The following is an 11,069-nucleotide window of genomic DNA, read 5'->3' as shown; positions in this document are numbered from 1 at the left end:
AAGACGTCACGAGTGAAATAATTTTCTGTGCATTTTCTACATTTTTCGCGTACCAGTACCACGTGAAGACGGGAAATGAAGAAGTGCAGTCAGTACAGTTATGAACTCTTGCAGTCTTGACGTCTTGTATTGGTCCATACAGTCGGATCAGTGGTAACCGAAAGTAAAACCTGCACGACTTCGACGGAGTAGTTGATTGGTGTAAGTGGTCGTGTGCGTGGGAGTCATCGTAGGAGTTCTTGCATTGTGGTGAACGTCTGCGCGAAACTCTGAAAAGGTTACCAATAACTAAGCATCACGATTCGAATTTCGTCAAAGGTTTTCCTACTGAAATATTCATCAATATGTCGGAATCATCAGTGAGCATTGGCTCAGCAAATCATGCCACCGACGGCAATGGTAGCAGTGACAGCAGCACTCGAAACACGATGAAGGAATTCTGGGACGGGCACTGTACGACGGCATCTCTGCAAGACGTCATGCTCGATTCGAAAGCCGAGACGCTGGACGAATCCGAGAAGCCGGAGATCATGGACATGTTGCCCAGTCTGAAAGGACTGCGAGTACTGGAGCTGGGTGCTGGCATAGGGTAAGTTACCTGTATACAGTCTATGGTTGTGTGTGACCAGTGGTGACGGGGTAACACTACAAAATTTAAATTGTATGTACGATCATACTCCAAACAGTGGGTACAATGCAAATACATGTACAGTGGTCCCTCTATAATCCGGCACCATTTGTGCCACGAAAATCTGCTGGATTAGGGAGGGTGCTGGATTAACAAATCTGATCTACTGCTGCAATGTGCATGAAGAGGACATTTGGCTACTGAAAATTGTGCCGGTTTATCGAGGGTGCTGGATTATAAAGTGCCGGATTAGAGAGGGACGACTGTACCCGGTATCGGCAACAATAGAGAGATTCTGAAAACGAAAGTTCTCACAAACATGACAACTAAACAGCTGCAAAGTAACTACTTGTACTGCTTCTGAAGCAGTAACTTCTCCGGATGAAGTTGTTTTGCAGACATTCACGAAAATGCGGAGCAGTTGATTTAATTACCATAATATTATAGCCATCTCTGGAGGTGAGTACACGAGCAGCATGCGAAAGCTCAATTCGTGTGCCAAGCCATTATTTCACGTTCAGAGCTGTGAAAATTGCGTAGTGTGAACTTTCGTTTTTGAGAACCTCCCTAGTCAGTGGCAGAGGTGCGAGAGGCCCGTTCGCGCAAACCCCTTGCACCGGAAGATATGGCGCCTCAGCCCTGAGAGTGAGGAAGATTGTGGCCAGTCAGTCATGTCTACTGTCTGCCAATGAAGTTCTGCACATACTGTAAAGGCTGAAGTGCTAAATCTAACGAGTTAACGAGGAGAAATCTACGTTATACAGGAATCGATACTTGTAGCGTAAAGTACCGCCAGAGCGCCCCACCGTCTCGTCATTTCGTGGTCGTCTTCTGGAGGTGGTTTCCTGTCTGTAGGTCATACGACAGGGACCTTGTACACACATTGCACGTTGTGCAGTCAATCCGTACCCAGTTTACCTTCGAGTGGATACGAGCTCCACATAAAAACATGCCTGTTGTGACCTTAGTACACTAAGGTTCTCACACTGTACAAACTTATGGGGCGCTCTCGCGAGACGGGGCGCTCTCGCGGTACTTTACGGTACTGTTGGCAGTAAGCGTTGAGAATGAGTGAGAATCATTACCTTTGGTACACTCAAACCGGTCAATTTTAGGAAATCGTTATATTTGCGGCTCGTTGGAATAATGACTTTTACAGTAGTCAGTGACTGTATTCTATTTAAAGCCGGTCACCGTATAAATGTTTTGTTATTTCAAACCCACTGTACTTCCACTTGCTGGAGACTTGTCTGTTGCCAAATGAACAGTGTCGATGGTGACCTGTATACTGTGTATAGGACCCCAGAATACCAGTACAGGTCCTATTAGGTTCTCTAGTGTTTGTCGCTGCTTGGTGACAAGTAGTGCCGTTGCAGTGTCCCTGATGCCTGTAATGGTGAGCACTCTGTCCGCAACTGTGTAACTGTGTACATGTACTGAGATCCTACTTTTCCGATGCTACGCAAACTCCTGTGCTTTCCAGGCGCTACACGGGGAATCTTGCTGAAACGGCCCAACATGTCACCTCAGTAGACTTTGTGGAGCAGTTTGTGGAGAAGAACCGCCAGATCAATGGCGAGCGACATTCCAACATCGCGTTTGTGAGCGGCGATGCGATGAAGCTGGACTATGAGGAGAACTCGTTCGACGTCGTCTTCTCTAACTGGTTGTTAATGTACCTGAGCGACGCTGAGCTGGATCAATTAGCCGAGAGGATGCTCAGGTAATGCGGGACTTGTGACAGGTGACAACTGAGCTTTGTTATGCATGTGCATGTACTGCTTGTTAGTTCGAGTTAGATTTGTAGTTAGCATGTGGCCTTTACTTATGCTAGGTTTGCAACCCTTGCGGAAAGGCAATTGCTGAGCATAACGGAGTTTCAGTGAGTGATAGTTGGAAACCAAATCAAAATCCATGTCTGCCATACCAACTCTCTCTCTCTCTCTCTCTTTATCTATCCATCCATCTCTCTCTCGCTCGCTCTCTCTCTCTCTATCTCTCTCGCTCTCTCTCTCTCTCTCTCTCTCTCTCTCTCTCTCTCTCTCTCTCTCTCTCTCTCTCTCTCTCTCTCTCTCTCGGCTCGCACAGTTGGGGAAAGCCTGCACAAAACAATGAGCACTTGATGTGCAGAATACTAGTATGCGCATGAAACTGAGTATGGCGGTGCACTGCATGTAGTGTAGTGTTGACAATACAAAGCCAGATGCATCTCACTCTCTGACAACTCGTAGTCTTTCATGCACTAAATACCATACTCGCCACAGATCACAGCATACTCGCGCTTACACTAGACCATAATAATTATAATTATGACATCAGACATCAGACATACAGGATGATCACCATATACGACAACTAGGGTGCGTAAATAGTAAGCGAGTCATCCCCAGAGGCTGTCACGAGGGAGTCATGAAATACCTTTTTCTTTACGACTCCCATCCTATAACGATGCACTAATTTTGAGCTTATAAAATTACCTGGAAATGGCCATGTGACCACCATTTCGGACAGGCTTCACAGAAAGAAAACCTTTCCAAACGCAAACCCACATAGCTGGGCACAGGCCTGTGCAATCCGAAACTGGCACAGATTTCCTTGTAGTTCACGGTGCCTGCTTGGGGTTGACGGCTTCTTTTCTGAATTTTTGCTTTCTCCACGCTAGATGGGTGAAGGTTGGAGGCCACGTCTTCTTCCGTGAGTCCTGTTTCCGTCAGTCCGGTGATCGGCCACGAGATGCATCTAATCCAACCAAGTACAGAGATCCCAAGGTAGGCAGTGTCCATCACTGTGTACCAGGCATGTTGATTGGTAATTTTACTACTCCCTGCTGTGTACCAAACGTGTGGACTAGTAATTTTACAGGCTGTCCAACGCCGTCACCTTGCCATAGTGGGGTACCCACAGACAATCAGATGCACATGTATGCCAAGAAAATGTCTTCCATATACTTCACGCAACATGACAACTGTATTTGTGCAAATGTCTTCGTTCGATACGATGCTACCTCTACTTGCCACCCTTCCTATTGAGCTTCTATGCTGCTCGGGTGATAGTCGAGTTCTCTAAACTTTGAAACACCGTTTAACTAGCCTCAGAACAGTCAGGAGGCCTTCTCACAATGTCTGAATGTACGCCTGCACACAAATCCAATGGGATTGCTTGTTGTTGTGCATGTATACAGATTGAATGTACATGTGGCAGTACAACAAAAGATGTGTATGATTGTATTGTGCAGTTTGTACTTGTTTCTGGCATCTGTTATTTGCATGTCAGCATGCTCCAGTGCTTGTACATCAGTTCCACATTTTGACACTCCAATTGTGTACAATACTCTTTGCACGTGGTTTGCTGTCACTTGCTCCTTCTCTCCATAGCACTACCACCGTGTGTTTGAGACGGTACAGTACAAACAGGACGACAAGACAGCCTACTGCCTGGACCTGAACTTCTCGCGCTGCGTACGCTCCTATCTGCAGTTGAAGAACAACCCGCATCAAATGTGTTGGAGCTGGACAAAGGTACGTTACGTGTTAGGACTGTTCCTTTCTTTTTCTTTTTGTTGAAGATAGAAGTACACTGTACACTGTACACCGCTCATCACTCTTATCCGGACCTCGAAAGTTACGGGTACTTCCCGGCACCCTGTGGATGGGTTTTAGTGGAAATATTACTACCTTTGTCCGTTTTAGTGGATATAGTCATGATGTCATATTCTGGATCTCTGGCCCTTCCCCATTGAAATGTACGTGACTCAGAGTTACACAAGGCAGAACAACAGAGACCAAAAGCTTTCTCGTTACTCCGAGTTTCGTGTTCGAAAACTCTCATCAGACGATAAAACATAATGTGCTATTCGCGAAGTTATCGGCAGTGCCCGGTCCCGGACCACCCAGATAAGCGAGATATAAATGTACATTTACGTGGGATTTGTTGCTCCCCTATTAAATGATATTCATGACCACTGCATCCTTTAATTATACGCTCACATACGATCAATCATGTTCTGGATGTCTTCACGTTGTTTTCCAGGTGACAACGGTCCCCGTTGCAGACAGTGCTGACTATTTTGGCTACCAGTCGATGCGAGAATTCCTCGATCAGCAGCAGTACTCTGAGACTGGCATTCTGCGCTACGAGAAGATGTTTGGCAAGAACTACGTCAGCACCGGAGGTCCAGAAACAACAGCAGTAAGTACTCACTTTGAGATGAGGAGCGAGGCAGGCAATGAGTCAGACTTGGGAGTCACAGATAGTCTTATCATAATGTATGCAGTGCCGGTGAACACAGTGAAGGTAGACACATGGGTCTGGATGTGTGCTCTGTACAGTATTGTCAGTCGCCGAAGAACTGGGGGGGGGGGGGGGGGGCAGCCTCCTGGCCAAGACCATTCTTATTTTCATGTATTACTGTCAATGCACCGTTGGGTCGCCGTGTATACATTGGTATGCTCTGCTTGGTGAAATCCTAGCCTGCTCGTTCTTCGGTACCCAACAGTACTGTAATGGACCATATGGTCATTGCGATAGCCGTCGACACAGATTTTATAGTGCAATCGGACTACTGCAGTCCATTTCAAAACTATAGACGCGTCAACTCATACGTACGAGCCGTACGTACTGTAGCGCACGATAGCCGTGAGTTTTGCATGAGTGTTTTCTGGTTTTCAGATGTGTTTTTCAGGTTTTTCTTCGTCGCCGCGGGAAATACAAAAGATGCAAAACACGCAAAGTCGCAAATGAAAAGGTGTGAGGAAAGTCTCAAAAGAAATGAAAGCCTCAAATGAATCTTCTTGCTTGCATTTTCTGAGTGCGTGACTGTAATGGCTTCCAAGGTCCGTAAGAATCTCAGTGATGCCGAGAAAGATATGATTAGTCGTGTTCATTGTTTCTTTGAACAAGAGCTGGATTTTGATTGACGCTGGAGTATCCGAAATCCTCGTCGTCGAACTCACCTTGCAACTGGCGTGAGTGAAACCACTGTCACTCGTTGTATCAGGCAAAGGGAACAGGGAGGCTCAAATCAAATCAAAAAGAGAAAATATAATTATCATCTCTACAGCATTTCACCCAACAAGATCCAAAACATGCAGAAAAGAAGAGAAAAAAGGCAGGAGGTATGATGGGATTCGAATGCCCCGGCCCACACTTGTACTGGAAATCACGGATCGAAACCACGAGGCTACCAGGACCCGTACAAAAATGCACCCGCGATGGTCTGGGCGCAGCACTGTCTCAGCAGGAGCAAAAATCCGAAACAAACTGGTCAAACCCTTCAAAACAGAAATTACATGTAAAACGAGAGAGCCTGGCCTAAAAATAAACTTCAATTGTAGCGAAAACAAAGTATATAGCCAGAATTGTGAAGCGATGCAGAGACGGAATCTGGAGAAAAAACTAAAAATATTTAAATAAATCCCATCGAATTTTGCAAAACACTACGCGTCTATAGTTTTGAAATGGACTGTAACTCTACCGAAGCTCCAGGATTCTAGCACTGCAACAATCAAGCCGTTAGGTCACATTCCATGAAATCGCAGTCGATGTGGAGTGGATGTACATGTCCATCTACTCCCCAGGCCAGTGTAGGCGTCTGACATAAACTCCATGACTCAATCATGAACTTCACATGTTAAACTCCATGACTCTACTTCAAGTGCAGGCTAGTCTGTGTTTGGCAACCGCTCCATGGTGCACAGAAACCTGTCCTATCTATAGACAGGTATAGTCTTCATACATTTACAGAAATTCGAATGTTTGTTGAAACCTGGTCTGGTCCCTGCGGTAAGCATCCTCTAAAGATAGCTGGTTGCTTATGGTGGACTCTCTTGTATGGAGAAAGCTGCAGCTCAACAGGAAAAAGCTACATTTTAGTAGTAATCAAGAGAACTATACAATACGGGTTTGATTGCAATCAAGTGGTGTCTGCTATTTTCTTCTTTTCAGGAGTTTGTCCCCATGCTGAAGCTGCAGAAGAGCGAGAAGATCCTGGATGTCGGATCAGGTCTGGGTGGCGGTGCGCTGTACATGGCGGAGAACCATGGTGTGGATGTGCTGGGTCTGGATCTCTCTACCAACATGGTACACATTGCTCTGGCTCGGGCAGTCAGCTGCTCAGCAGGATCGGTAGGTTGCTGTCTCTGAGCCATGGTGGTGCATTTGCGTGCCTACCCCGAGATAAACTAACTTGGATTCTCCTGATTGTGCAGATCATGATAAAGTCACTTACGTAACATCACCTGCATTGGTTGCAAGTCCCCTGATGTAGAACCGGGCTTGCTTGTCTTTATGCAGGTGCTGTACGAAGTGTCGGACTGCACCAAGCGCCAGTTTCCTGATGAGTCATTCGATGTCATCTACAGCAGGGACACATTGCTCCACATTCCGAACAAGGGAGAAGTGTTCAAGACATTCTTTGTAAGTTTTCTATGATAAGTTTCATCGTCACTAGAATCGTCATCTGTTACTTGAACTAAGTTACTTACTTCATGAACTATGCCCTTCTGAAACTCTTACAGTACATGCCAAGTGCTGTATTTTCCGGCGTATAAGCCGCACTTTGAACACTCAAAATTCACGCAACAAAAGGGGTGTGCGGCTTATACTCCAATGATCAAATTAACAGTGATAATAGGATAGATGTCTGTATTTTGTGGCAAAAAATGGGGATTCGGCTTATTCCAGTGCGGCTTGTACTCCGGAATACGGTATTAAAGTATAGTTTGATGTACATGTACAGTAGCTGAAGGCATAACTAGTTACTATACTGGGACATGGATATACTTGAGAAGCAAATCATCTTCTCTTCGGTTATAGCTCCTTATGCTTCAACATGGAATTATCGCAGTGGCATTGTGTTTGAAAGCTCTTTTGTTGCAGCTGAGTGTGCTCCGCGTCCTGCCCGTGTGTTTGTGTGTGTTTTAGCGCTGGCTGAAGCCTGGTGGCCGCATCCTGATCTCCGATTACTGCTGCGGTGAGGCAGAGTGGAGCGAGAGCTTCAAGGCGTACGTAGCCCAGCGGCACTACACACTGCACAGTGTCAAGCACTATGGACAGGTAGGTCTGACAGCACCCACAGTAAACTGGTACTTTGAGTACATGTATAACCAGTAGTTTTTCCTCGACTGAAGCTGCAGATGTTCTAGAACTTATGCCTTCGCTCTTCCTTTCAGTGGCAATAGGTCTTGAAATCAGGGCTGAATTCATGCTGCATTCATACGTTTCAGCATGATGATGTTCCATAACTTTGTGATCATTGATTGGCAGACTATTCCATAACAACGCACGGACAACACTTTAGAAGGGTTGAAAATAACTCTGAACACCATCTGTACGGTTGACATGTGCACGTCTGCAGCTCTTGCGTGATGCTGGATTCGTGGACGTTCAGGCAGAGGATCGCAGTCGTCAGTTCTGTGACATCTTGCAGCGTGAAATCAGCAGAGCGTCGGACGAGCGGACAGAACTGGTCAAGGTAGGGACCCCATGCTTTGTCTCTTAGTCTCCTGTTTCTACCATGTATAGTTGTACTCAATCTGTGAACAGCGTGCTGTTTCGTCCCTTGTGAACTCATCAGCGGAGCACAGAGAAAACGAGGCATGTACAATGTTTCGTATCGAATTTCACAGCATACTAGTAGGTATGAAAGAGTTCATTGCAACCAGATTGCAATGTAGTTCAACATTCCTGAAGTATGCTGTTCTAGCTTGCTTGCTGGTTGTTAAACTAAAGAGTCGCTCGTCTGCTATATGGGTTGATCGGTCTGCACTTTGCCAGGTACTAGTATTCAGTGTTCCCGTCATACCGGGAACAGCTCTATGTATCGCCACCTTAAAGGGGAAGTTAAGGCAAAAATTAAAATTTCACCAGTTGTAGTCTTCGGGGTGCTGAGTCGAATGGTCTTGGTCCGAGAAAGCTGAGACGCTCCCTTCCTACTTGAATCCCAATCGAACTCGCGAACTTCCACCGAAACTGGGTGACTGCGCCCTACTAGATGGGGATTTGTATGCAAAATGTCACTAAAAGCGCCATTTCGTTCTTATAAAAGCACGGATGACCGCGATTGGCCCATATGTTGTACTCTTTTGGACGCTGAGTCGACTGGTTTTGGTCCGAAAAGGCTGCGATGCAGCGTTCCTCCTTTATTCCCAATCGAACATGGTTGAAGAAGCGGTCACGTGCTCCTGGGTGCCCAAATCACCTGGTCACCACGCCAGCAGGCGACAACTTTCACACCAAGGTTCAACTCGAGTGACAGGACTGCACCCAAAAAAGGTCAAACAGGCTAGTAAGTTGTACCCTGCAGGCACGGTGACCAGGTGACTGGCGTACGCAGCAGCACGTGACCGCTTGTTCAACCATGTTCGATTGGGAATAAAGGAGGAACGCTGCATCGCAGCCTTTTCGGACCAAAACCAGTCGACTCAGCGTCCAAACGACTACAACATATGGGCCAATCGCGGTCATCCGTGCTTTTATAAGAATGAAATGGCGCTTTTAGTGACATTTTGCATACAAATCCCCATCTAGTAGGGCGCAGTCACCCAGTTTCGGTGGAAGTTCGCGAGTTCGATTGGGATTCAAGTAGGAAGGGGGCGTCTCAGCTTCCTCGGACCACGACCATTCGACTCAGCACCCCGAAGACTACAAGTGGTGAAATTTTAATTTTTGCCTTAACTTCCCCTTTAAAAACCAACACAGCTTTCACTAGTTTCACACAGTTATACACCAGTACTCGAAATTTATTCCTGAAGATGGGCCTGGCCCGAAAATTTGGATATTTATTATTTTTGTAAGAATTTGTAGCCGAGAGACCGTTTTCGAGTACTGGTGTATAACTGTGTGAAACATGAAGTGGCTACAGTGGAGTCTGCACACCCTTAGGAAGCTTTCACTAGTAGCAAGAGTACTACATCATGTAGTACATAAGCTGGTCTTTTTGTTGTCCTGACGGTTACTGAGAAAGCATACTGCCGTCTTCTCTTTGCTGTGTGGCAGGAGTTTTCTGAGAAAGACTATGATGACCTTGTCGCTGGTTGGAAGGCCAAGGTCGAGAGAGTCAACGCCGCTGATCAATGCTGGGGCCTCTTCTTTGGCCGAAAAACCGCCTAGGCTGCCATCACGGTAAATGCTGAAGGGGCTTCTCTTTGCTGCCTTGCAGCTCCTTGCGTTTGGCAAGAGGACCGTTGCAAGCTCTCAGTCTGCATGCCCATGGGATATAGCCTGTGCATGCCAGCAATGTTAATGCCCATTCTTTGCCCGTGACTGAGAACCGCGTGGTACGCATGATACACATGGTACTGTGCAATGCACTCTACATGTCCACTGCTTGGCCCCAGCATTCCGATCGTCAGCGTCGTCAATCCAACAGCCTGGTAAGTTTACGCAGACAGCTCTTTCTCTCTCTCTCCCCCCCCCCCCCCTCCTCGACGCACCCATGACGAAAACTTTGAAATATTTTTTGTAGGATTATACTTTAAAATTCATATTCCAATACGAACCATCGGCCATTTCTTTCGGAATCACCGCCTGTATTTATACTATGGATTTTCAATACTCATTACCTAAGAATGGACAAGGTTCAGACAAGACTCGTCAGTAATCAGTTTCTGCCACATGAAAAATAGGCCATCACTCAAGAAACCAAACCCTTTTTCATGGCATTGTAATAATTTATTCTGTGATCGAGTTTTTTTGTACTATTGAAACAGTCCCTAGATTATTACTGTAAACTTGCAGATGCCAGTCATGTAACAAATGTTTGAGTCAAACGAAGCTACCCTAGTGTTTGGGATGAAAACTAACCGGATGTCGATCATGTTCCTTTCTATTCAGCTCAGTGCTATTTATTTTTGACTTTTTGTACAAAGTCCTATGGCAGGCGTTTGATATCCATTTTCAGTGCAAGATTTATGTAAGATGTTCGTGGACATACACAACCATTTTCAGTGTGAGATTTATGTAAGATGTTCGTGGACATACACAACTGAACTACAAGTAATTACTGTCTTTCTCTTGGTATTTATTTATTTATTTTGATTTATTTATTTAGTTGTCTGTGTAGCCCGTCTTTCTTTTCCTTTGCCAGTTACAGTGGTGCTTTTCGATCTGAGGAAAGACTGCACCTGCTTCCGTGACTCCCCGGTGACTACTGTGGGACATATTATTAAAACGAGTTGCAAATTTAACGATTGTCCAAAACTCATAGGTGTTAAACTGTATGTGTGTGGAGATGCAGAGCGGCAAGTGTTACGAACTTGCCGTGGCCATATGGTGGCTTTGGTGCTAGGCATTTCCCAAATGGGGCCGTTTTCTGTTTGTTTTTCTCGCCTCATCGGCTAAGAGAATGTCCTAATTTGGCCACATAATGGATCCCACAGTTATCGTGCACCCGAGCTGTCATGCCTGGTTGTGCACTGACAAGTTCCAGAGAATAGGTGCAGCA

General features: G+C 45.9%; 1 protein-coding gene across 1 annotated transcript; it reads left to right on the top strand.

Moving 5' to 3' along the window:
- The first annotated feature begins 92 nt into the window (after positions 1 to 92).
- Positions 93 to 10,941, top strand: LOC135813683 (uncharacterized). Its single transcript, XM_065326725.1, has 10 exons — positions 93 to 589; positions 2,112 to 2,351; positions 3,291 to 3,396; positions 4,003 to 4,146; positions 4,658 to 4,816; positions 6,572 to 6,751; positions 6,920 to 7,042; positions 7,550 to 7,681; positions 7,983 to 8,099; positions 9,623 to 10,941. The coding sequence occupies exons 1-10, from the start codon at positions 345 to 347 to the stop codon at positions 9,734 to 9,736; spliced, it is 1,560 nt and encodes a 519-aa protein (XP_065182797.1). The 5' UTR covers positions 93 to 344; the 3' UTR covers positions 9,737 to 10,941.
- The last annotated feature ends 128 nt before the right edge of the window (positions 10,942 to 11,069 follow it).

Source organism: Sycon ciliatum, chromosome 4 (assembly GCF_964019385.1).
Source record: "Sycon ciliatum chromosome 4, ocSycCili1.1, whole genome shotgun sequence".
Lineage (NCBI taxonomy): Eukaryota > Metazoa > Porifera > Calcarea > Leucosolenida > Sycettidae > Sycon > Sycon ciliatum.
The sequence above is the reverse complement of the archived record's forward strand: the minus strand, read 5'-3'. Positions and strand labels throughout refer to the sequence as shown.